This window comes from Oreochromis niloticus, linkage group LG20 (assembly GCF_001858045.2).
Source record: "Oreochromis niloticus isolate F11D_XX linkage group LG20, O_niloticus_UMD_NMBU, whole genome shotgun sequence".
Classification (NCBI taxonomy): Eukaryota; Metazoa; Chordata; class Actinopteri; order Cichliformes; family Cichlidae; genus Oreochromis; species Oreochromis niloticus.
In genome coordinates, this window is record NC_031984.2 from 1,219,614 (window position 1) to 1,230,231 (window position 10,618).

Consider the following 10,618-nt stretch of genomic DNA (forward strand, 5'->3'; position numbering starts at 1 on the left):
ACCGAGCTTATTTTGTTTATTTTCACATTCATGAAACTCCCAGCATGCATCAGTGCGACGGACACCAGGCTTCAGTGCCACACACAGTGGAGGCCACAGTCCACTCACCAGCCACTTCATTAGGTACGCCTCTTCAACTGCCCATCACACAAATGTCTTGTCGGCCAATCGTGTGGCAGCAACTCACACACGGTGATGACGACCTGCTGAAGTTCAAACTGAGCCGATGAAGATTTCGGTGAATGTGCTGTGATTCTGTACCAACAGATTCAGACAAAACAGCAGCGGTGGCCATTTTTCAGTAAAACAAGTTTCTCTCTGTAGGACTTTTCTCTTGTGGTCTATATTTGGCTTTAAGCTCCTAAAATCTCCACGTAAATGTCACTAAGCTGTTCTCATATTCAACTTCCTGTGATAGCAGGGTGAGGGCCTGCTGCTGCAGGAGGTGGGAGTGCAAAGACATGTTTCTGTGTGACTGCAGGAAAAAAATGATGTTACTATGGTTACTGGGATGTTGATACGTCACTGGCTGACGTAAACCTGACCCGCTGCTCCTGTAATATGAGGATGTTTTTGTCGTGAATGAATTAATTTATTGATGAAAATAATCCTTTTTATGAATAATGACCTCACCAAAGTACATTTTATTCTGACGTCTCCGTTTCCGTCCGTCTACTTCCGTCCGCCGTCCTTACGTTTAGGCGTTTCCCTTTACGTTCTGACGTCATCTCATCGCTCCTTCCGCTGCCGGTAGAGTGGACGTGAGGAAGAGAAGAAAAAAGCAGAAGAGGAACAAACGTCGAAACGAGCGCAGGTTGTTTTTTTTATGAGAAACATTCCCCGCCGAGAAGACTAAAAGCTCCAAGTCCGAGAACCGCAACAGAAAGCCGGCTGCAGGTAGGTTTGAAGCCGGCCGGAGCGGCTGGATAACGGCGGCGCGCTCTGTTAGCTTCAGTGTTAGCATGTAGCTAGAACCGTGCGATCCCGGAGCCTCGGACCGGGCACCCCGGGGCCGGGCTCCAGCTCGGGCAGCTGCCGGCACAGTGACGGTTTAAACGGCTCTTATCCGCGGAGGTTTGTATCAATAATGGCCGAGGCTAACGGGAGCTAACCGGGCGGTGCTTCAGGCGGGGGACCGCCTGCAGGTCCGGGGAGTGACTGACTCAGTCAGCCGGTGCGGGCGCGTTTAGCCGATGACCGAGCTTTCTAATATTAACACAGCTAACGGTCAGATAGCGGAGCTCGGCCAGTGTCCGCCCAGTGAGCCGGACGCCGACCTGTTCGGTGATTGGAGTCGCGGACCTGACGCTGCTGATCACCGCTAATGTTAGCAGCGTGTGGCTAACGGTCACTTCCTCACAGCTGAAAAACCCGGACTCATCCACACCACCCCAGACCTCACCTGGTCAGCTACAGAGGCCACTGCCCACCTTTAAAACTTTTGTTCCTCTGAATAAAGAAAACGAAAATCTGAATTTAACAGCAACAATAAAATCAACTTTTCTCCTTTGAGAAATATGCTAATCTGCAGTTACTGGAGATGATGTTTGAATAATATTTGAATAAATGTTGGAAGATGGTTTGTTTGTGATGAGGAAAATAAAAAAAACCCAACAAAAACATCACTGTTACCTTCAGACTGACAGCTGATGGGCTCATTGTTTATTAACCTTCATGACCTGGTTGGTACCTCGCTATACATGACTCCGCCCACTGTCTGCTCAGCTTCCTGTAAGCAGCTGTAAGCATGATGACACTGTTGCTGAATCATACAAAGATTTTATAGCAACATTCACAGTGATGTCACTAAATAACATCAGCCGAGGGACTTGTCAGTGTTTACTACCTGCGCAGGTGCATTTGCTCACTCATCAAGCTGCACTACTGTTATGTCTGCTGTAGTTTTTCTGCTGGCCATCGATGGCATCCAGGTTCCTCTCCTGAGAGGATCTCTTGGTGTGAATGCTGCTCTCAGTCGACTCCTACAATAACCACATATGTGACAGCTGACCACATCTGTACATCATGTAGCGCTGACCTCCAGCTGCAGAGGACATACCTGAAACACGCCTCCTCGGGAATGCTGTCTGTTTAGTTTGTGATTTCTGCGGCTGACCCAGAAAACTGTGACTGCTGTAGATAAAATGCTTTGAGTTTTAAATTGTGCTCATCTGGGAGGTTTCTATCTGGGTGTGCCTGCAGTCTCGTCCTCAGCGGCAGATTAAATGTTGACTGAAGGTTGCAGCTCGTTATCTGACGCAGAGCCACAGACGGGCCTGCAAGTACGAGCAAACGCCAAAGAGTCGGTTCAGATGCATATTTCACCCGTTTCCGTCACAAAAGGACAGGAAGTCGTGCTTTTTTTTTTTTGTTTGTTTGTCTTGTCTGAGAAACAGATTCTGAGCTCTCTGTCATCAAACTGTACTTCATGTCCTCTGTTCTGAAATTTGACAAACCAAAACAATTACTTTTATCAAATTAATCGATAAAGAAGTTCAGTGTTTACACGGAGTAGAGGATTTATCTCATCGGGTCGTCCTCATTGATGAGGTCCTGATCGTGTTATTGATGAGCAGGTTTAAAGTGACAGTAACAACCTAACGAGCTGTCGGTGTGATGTTCTGGTACCGTCTGTCTCCTGTCACAGTCAGTCACCATATAAGTGTGTGTGTGTGATCAGGTGACCGACGATGGCTGTGAACGTGTACTCGACCTCAGTGACCAGCGACAACTTAAGTCGCCACGACATGCTCGTGTGGATCAACGAGTCTCTACAGATGAACCTCACCAAGATAGAAATGCTGTGCTCAGGTAAGTGACGCCTTTCAGCACACTGTGTCCCATTCTCTTAAATCTGCAGCTTGCTGAGGGACCGCCTTCAGATTTGACACCTAAACGGTGATGATCCGATTAGGGTCTACAAACCCTTTATTGACCCTTTCACTGTTGAACAGATTCAGTCTCACTAACCTTTCTGTGGCCTCACGCTGTTCTCGTCCTGTATCCTGAGCCGTTAGCATGTGACTTCTATCACTGCGTGGGTCACATCACACAGCAAACAGGAAAGAGACGATTAAAGCGATTTCTAAAATCAAATGTGCAGTTTGTCAGTTTGGACTTCTTTGTAAAACATTAAATATATTTGTGCACATAAACTAAATCGTCCTCAGTGTTCGTGGCCTCTTGCAACGCTGATGTGGAAGGTCACTTTGCTCTTATTTTGAAAGTTAAGCCTATTCTAACCATTCTACCTTCCTGTTTTCGGCTGTTTGGCGAATGCGAGGTGTGGATTCAGGTTGACGGCGTGCAGCAGGAGTGAGCTGTTAGTAACCCCGCCCTCTTTGTTTCACACCACCTGCCCGCACGTGTGGTGTGTGACGCCTCTGTTGACACGGTGTTTCCTCTCCGCCTGTAGTCAAAGTGTTTCCTGTGTCCAGGTGCTGCTTACTGCCAGTTCATGGACATGCTGTTTCCCAACTCTGTGCCTTTGAAGAAAGTGAAGTTCGGGGCCAAGCTCGAGCACGAGTACATCCACAACTTCAAGCTTCTGCAGGTGGCCTTCAAAAAGATGGGCGTCGACAAAGTAAGTCATGCAGCTCATTGACGAGTTTCTGTTGACGGTCACGCCGATCCTCAGATGTTGAGATCATGTGTTTCAAAGATGCAGACAATAATAATAACGTGTTTGACGACTGTAATCGTGTTCATACGGATGCAGACTGCACCGCTCTGTTGTGAAGCCGTTTTGCTCGCAGTGCGTGATGTCGCTGGTTCTTTACGTCGCAGTATGAAGAGAGACGGCTGTTGCTGTGAACTGATGTTATATTAAAACATGGAGGATTACGGGAGCAGGTGGGAGGTGGTTAAAGCACCTTTTACTGCGATGATCGGCTGTCGTTGAAGCTCTCGTTCGGGTCGTTTTCATAATAAATTTCCTTCCTGTGGTTTCCTAGTGAAGGTCTTTTGTTGTGAAGCAGCCGCAGGAAGCGTTGGCGTAACAGGAGCAGGGGTGTGTTCGGCCTGAGCGACGTGAATCACGCTGAGGATTAGCGAGGATTTGGTTTCTGTGGGAACTCCACAGCTAATTACATGCTACACTGTTCCTGCCACAGTGAAGTCATTCAGCTGAAGCAAGGACACAAATCCTGCGTACAGCGCGAACACGAGGAAGTGCGGCTGACCCCGGCTGCGAGTCATGGCCTCTGAGCGCTGTTTTACAGAGACGCCGCTGCTGACGCCACGTCCACTCTGATACAACGGTTTGATTGACGAGCACAGAAAACGGATTTTCTGTCGGAGCTGAGAGCAAACGAGCGTCGTGCTCAGCTGATCTCTGAGTTCAGTAAACACTGACCTGATGACTTTATGCTCTCAGTCCCAATGAATAAAGTATGAAGTTCAGGAAGTGATGGTCCCGTTAGAGTCATAAAAACCAGTGAAGCAGAGGAGTGTGGACATGTCGGCGCAGCTCAGGAAATGTCCCAGCGAGCTTTGAAAGCTCACGTTTGCTTTGTATTTCTTTTTACTCGCGCTGTTTAAAAGGTTTAAAGAGAGCGCAAACATAAAGGCAGCCGAGGAGCCCCGCGCCCCCTCGCCGACAGCTGTGATCTGTAACCAAACACCTGTTCTTACAGCAGTGTGTGAATCAGACCGGACTCTGCTTTGTGCTCGGCTGGCTGCACATCTTTGAGGGTTGAAAAAAGCTCCTCAAACCTTTGAAAGTCTGTTTGACTTTCACTTTGTCTCTTTTATTCGCCTTAGTGGAAGTTTCTTTGTTTCTACTGCTTCCTGTTCTCTGATCTTTTTAGCAAACTGAGCTTCATTAATCTCGGCTCAGTTTGTCCTCTGGATCCAAACGCGTTTTTTCTAGATGATCTCTGAGCTCCTTCCAGAAGGTTTTTAACACCGTGCGCTTCAGACGTGCACATGTGGTGAAGTCCAAAGAGCTGCAGAGACAATCCTGCTGTAGCTCGACGGGCGGAGACAAGAACGTTGAATTCGTGAATCTTCTTGATGAGGCGCTTGTTTGGAGCGAGCGGTGGTGGTGAGCTGGTGCAGAAACACAAACCTGATTGTTCTGAACGGTTAATTTCATTTTGGCAAATGACAAAACTGAAAGAATGAACACATCAGGTGGTTTTAATCACAGCGTTGATTAATTAAAGGTTAAAACACCAACATCATGGGGGAACTCCAGGGCCGGCGTCCTGCAGGCTTTAGACATGTCAGCTAATGTAAATGGCTAAATGATGTTGACCCAGAGGCGTGGTCATGAACTAATCATCTGATTCAGGTGTGTTGACCCAGGGTGAGATCTAAAACCTGCAGGACACCGGCCCTCGAGGCCTGGAGTTGGACACCGCTGCTGTAGACGGTTTAACGGGACTAACAGGGTGGGACTAACATCCGTCGAACTTTAAATGTCAAAGAGACAGAAGTGATTAAAACTGAGTTTCTGTGTAAACTCTGCAGTCGTGCGCACACCTGGACCGAGCAGGTCAAAGTCGGAGCCCCGCTAACAGCCCGCCGCCTGGCGCCGTCTCCTCGTCTCTTCCAGATCATTCCGGTGGACAAACTGGTGAAGGGGAAGTTCCAGGATAACTTCGAGTTCGTACAGTGGTTCAAGAAGTTCTTCGACGCCAACTACGACGGAAAGGAGTACGACCCCGTGGAGGCGAGACAGGGGCAGGACGCCATGCCCACCCCCAACCCCGCCACATCAGCTCTAAACAAACCACCCAAAAAGGCCCTCAATCAAGGTAAGAGCCGGCTCGTCTGATTGGTCCAAGTTCGGATGGGTGACGGTTACAGACAGGTTCAGAAGCGCTGAAGTTTTTATTGTGTCGGTGACCTTCTAATGTCTCCTCAGCTCCTCAGAGGCCTCCTGTGGCTAAGGTGGCGCCCAAGGTGGCTCCGGTCAGCGCGAAGAAGGCGGGGACGGGAGGAAACGACGAGGAGATGGCTGAGCTCATCAATGAGGTCAGAGGGCAAACTGTCGCCTTTGTAAGGACGATGGCGAGGCGAGGAGTTCTGATCAGGTGTCTTTATCTTCGTCCACAGATGGAGATGCTGAAATCCACCATCCAAGACATGGAGAAGGAGAGAGACTTTTATTTTGGAAAGCTGAGGAACATCGAGCTGATCTGCCAGGAGAAGGAAGGCGAGGGCGACCCGACGCTGCAGAGGATCGTCGACATCCTCTACGCCACAGACGTGAGTGATCAGCTTTCAAAAATTCATGAATCACGTTTACGGGCTAAAATTACAGAACGTTCAAACCCGGAGGATCCGTTTTTACTCTGCAGCTCAGATATGACACACCAGACATCCTCATACCTGATTGGCTGAAACGTGCTCCGCTTTCCTCACAGGAAGTGCCATTTGTTGCTGTGTGAACAGCTGCTGTGGATTCCTGCAGAGGCATGCAGCTCGCTGTCAGCCTCCCACGCTGCTACTTCATTTACACACTTTTATTATGATCGTTTCTTACGCAGATGAATATTCTCGTTTTTTTTTAAACGCGCTCTTTGTTTGTGTGGTTTGTGGCTCTCGGCCACAGGCGATCCCAAAACTTCCAAAAGCTCCTCGGGAAGGATCCCAAACACAAGTCGGCACTTTGAGTGCTTCTTTTTTTTAATGGCACCACCTCATTGGACACACACACACACACTTTTATTTGATATAATGCAGCGCGGCACATGATTGGTTTGTAGTGCAAACAGGAAGTGACATGACGTGCTGAGCCTAAAACTGTGTCCCGTCTGCGTTTGTCTCCAGGAGGGCTTCGTCATACCGGACGCTGAGGATCAGGAGGAGTTTTAATATTCAAGACTGCAGCAACGTTTCTCGTAGACGTCCTCGCCCACCAACCCGCCTCCACACCCCGATCAAGCCGAGCCTTTGGTTTTTATATCCAGCGCTGAACCCGGTCTCAGCTTGACCCCCCCCCCCTCCCTGCTGGACTTCTCCTTCTTCTCGCCTTCGACAAACATCCTTTACCACGAAGCCTCGGCCCCGCCTCTCTCCTGTTACTCCATCTTTCCCAAAACCAGATGGTGCCAACAAACATATCTGGTGTTTGTAACGAACTTTGATTTGAAAACACGGTGACGATGTTCTCTGTGTGTGTGTGTGTGTGTGTGTGTGCGAGTGTGTGTGTGTTTGAAACGAAATGTGGAGATCCTCCTCCGCAGACCCGGCCGACTTCCCAAACTAATCCCGACACATTCCCAGCGAACCCGCTGAGCGTTTGTGCGGGTTTAGTCTGGGACGCGGCGGCGGCGGCTTGTCTGCTGGCCTTCTTCCACCATGTTTATTTGTGCTGAGCTTTTGTAAATTGATGCTCCTGTTCATCACGCCTCCCACCTCTCCACTGGTTGTGTTTTTGTGTTTGGCACGTGTTGTTCACCTTTCTGATCGCAGCCACGTCAGCGCAGAGATTTTTTTCCCCCACACTGAAAATATTCCTCGTAGCACATCGGACACGTCAGGCTTCCTAACAAACTCCAGGACACGTTTGCGTTTCACAGCCTTCTGATCAACACGCCAATGTTTAGTAAAAAAACAAAACAAAACCAGGTTGTTTTGTACGTTTTTGTCTGTTTCCTACAGCGGCGCTTAAACACCACGGGAAATCCAAACGCTGTGCGCTCCAAGCCGAAACCCGACTGAGTCCGCTCAGTGACGAGCAGCTGGGGGCAGAGGGTGGGGTACCTCCACCCTCAGGCTGTGCTGTCATTGACTCCGCCCCTCTGATGCACTCGCTGTAACCTTAAACAACCCCCTCTTTGGTCTGCACGGCAGTCGGCTCATCTTCAATCTCTGCCCGCGGGGGTTAAAAGCCTGTCCGGCTCCCTCGGGCTCGCGGCCGATTGGGTCCGTCTGTAGACACTTCCTGTTAAAGTTCGGCGTCGGTGTTTAGGCGTGTTGCTTAGCGTGCTGAAGGAAGCGTGTGGGAATCACTGCAGGTCCGTATACATGTCCCTGCAGCGCTGTGTCGTGGGTCTGACTGGAGCCCAGTTTCTGAGATGTTCCATCGATGGCCTTATTCTTTCTTTACTGTGTGTGTGTGTGTGTGTGTGTGTGTGTGTGTGTCTGCTGTTTGTGCGTTTACTGTCAGTCTGGAGGTCGTTGTGGGGAAACGCTCGGCATCCGTCTTCCATCAAACGCTCCCAAAAGTGTCCGGCTGAGGCTCGGTCCGCTCTGCTGCTTGTTGCCTTCAGCGTCTCTGATTTGACCTCCAGTCTCTTCATTTCTCCATCTTACTTTTTCAGAATGTATTTTTTGAAGAGCGGGCGGAGCCTCTGAGCCTCGTGGTGGGGTTGCCGGCTGGTTGGGGTGGGGTTCTGTGCTGCAGCACGCTGTTCCATTCAGACCTGAGGAGGAAAACTGAAAGTAGTCTCCTAGTTTTAGTGGTAGTCTGGCTTCTGATTAATGTGACTGAAGTGAAAGTTCATAAAGGCACAGAAACAGGTTTGAAAGCTCTGCAGGGATGTCTCTTTCCAGAAGAATGTGAACCACGTAAAAAGAAAAAGCACTCGGACCTGGTCGGGAGACGTTTCATGCAGGAACTATTTTCCCTCTGCCGTCTCCATCCATCGGTTACAGCTCTCTCTCACGGGCGGAGGGACACGAGTGTGGAAAGAGACATTTCTGCATTCTTTAAAAAAAAATTAAAGAACGTTTTAATTTTTTTATTTGTTTACATTTCTTTTTTTCTAATTTTATTTTTTGCGTGTGCCGCTTGGCTCCATCACAGTGACGAGTGGGCGGAGTTCAGGCTGGATCAGAAGCCCTGAAGGCTGGGTGGAGGTGGGTGGGGGTGAAGACGATTAAACATTAAACTTTATTTTGGCACGTTTGTCCGAATGAATTTGTTGAAACTTTTGCTGGCGTCACATTAAAGCTGGTGGCGTGAGGAACTGGAGGCGGAGCTTCCCTATAGACGATGTCAGCAGCGTCCACTGCTCTCCACCTGCAGTGTTCCAGTCTGTCATGTAGTGAGTTGAGGCTCTCAGGTGGAATTATGCTGACCCCAGTAAGGCCCGCTCCTCCAAACCACTAAAAATCCTTCAGTAAACGTCACAGCTGAGCTGTTAGGAAATAAACGACAACTCAGCGTGAAACTGTGACTTCCTGTGTGAAACTTTCTTTGGAGATGATTAGTGGATCGTATCGAGCAGGAAGTGGACTTTGGGTTTGGTTCCAAAAATGCCCCTTTGTGCTCTGAGGCGTGTGATGTTGAGCCTTATTTAAAAGTCCAACCAGATCCTCACAAGAACAGCACGGCGGCATCGCTGCGTCCAAACTTACCGCTGTCTTCAGTAGCATAAAAGTCGTCTTCAGCCGGTAACCCTCCGCCATGTTTGGCTCTCAGCAGCACAGAGTTAATGAGGTAATGGTCCCCTTCTTCCACCCCTGTGGTCCCAGTAGCCAATCCAGAGCTGGCACTGAGCATCTTCACCTGGAAACAGCTGCTCTGTTCTCGGAGAACAGCGAGGTCCCAACTGGTGGAAGAGCAGGAACCAGTGCCAACATCAGGTGACCAGTTTAGCGGTGCTTCTGTCTTTGTGCTGATAGTTTCGGACAGTCGGCCGGTTTTTGTTTTCACGTCTGAACGCGGACTGCGGTCTGCTTTAACGATAATAAGTGTGTCTCTGTAAGTGTTAGAAGGACTGTGGTGGTGTTTCATGTCTGACTGTGGTACAGAACGTGTCTGAGCAAAGGGAAATACTCGCTTTAAAGGTAATGATGCTTGACCGACCTCCGACCTCTCTCCCCTTTTAACGGTCTGTGCCGATAAGCGTGCACGCCGCGGGCCGAGCGCCACCCGAGTCTTCTCTGTCCGGGCTTCTCTCTCTCTGTGTTTGTTATACTTCTTTAATAAAGTTTCGTACAGACAATAAAACAGTATTTCCACGCCTGAGTCGGCTGTTTTTCCTCCTTTCCACAGAATCGCGCTCCCACTTTGTCAAAAACATTTAAAGAGGCAGTGACAGGAAAGCGATCCGTCAGGTGTTTGTTAAAAACCACTCCCACTCTGAGAGCCAGCAAAGCTGACAGCACAATGGTGGTTTTGTCTGCTGGGTTTTGAGTCTAACATCTGCAGGAGGTCCAGATGTTCTCCTGAAGCAGCGATGATGTGAGTCACAGCAGAGCTGAGCTCACTCCTCTGCTCTCTTCCCAGATGTGCCTCTATGATTCCAGCTGCTGATGTTAGCTCTGAGACGGCGAGGCTCTTTCTGCTCTGTCAGCAGCTGTCTGTGAGTGGATGATGATGATGATGATGAGCTACAGATATGTTTCGGGTTCGATTGTCAGCTAACTCTGATAATCACAAAGATCTTGAATCCTTAAAGGCCAAAACTGTAAATGTGTTAGTAAAAGTCTCCACACCGACCACCTGAAGCTGGCCTTGGTTTAACTGGAGGAAAGCTTTTTAGTGTTTATCCACTGGTGTGTGTGAACGTCACGAGAGCACGGATCCATCCGGCCTGCGTCCGTGTTCAGGCTGCTGATGGTGGGGTTTCAGGACCAGTCGACCATCGTTTAAGCTCCACGCCTGCCCGGGGGTGGTTGTGACGGCGTCATTGGAATACTTTATTAATCCCAGATTTCT

General features: G+C 49.3%; 1 protein-coding gene across 2 annotated transcripts; it reads left to right on the top strand.

Moving 5' to 3' along the window:
• Positions 1–739: 739 nt before the first annotated feature.
• On the top strand, positions 740–9,925 carry mapre1b (microtubule-associated protein, RP/EB family, member 1b). 2 transcript variants are annotated; one of them, XM_003445976.5, is made up of 7 exons: positions 740–897; positions 2,681–2,811; positions 3,438–3,583; positions 5,558–5,759; positions 5,870–5,979; positions 6,061–6,213; positions 6,778–9,925. In XM_003445976.5, exons 2-7 carry the CDS (start codon positions 2,691–2,693, stop codon positions 6,820–6,822), a joined length of 777 nt encoding a protein of 258 aa, XP_003446024.1. In that variant the 5' UTR covers positions 740–897; positions 2,681–2,690; the 3' UTR covers positions 6,823–9,925. The 2 variants fall into 2 exon arrangements, with proteins under 2 accessions (XP_003446024.1, XP_025757576.1); XM_025901791.1 differs by having other exon boundaries at positions 741–897; positions 2,648–2,811.
• The last annotated feature ends 693 nt before the right edge of the window (positions 9,926–10,618 follow it).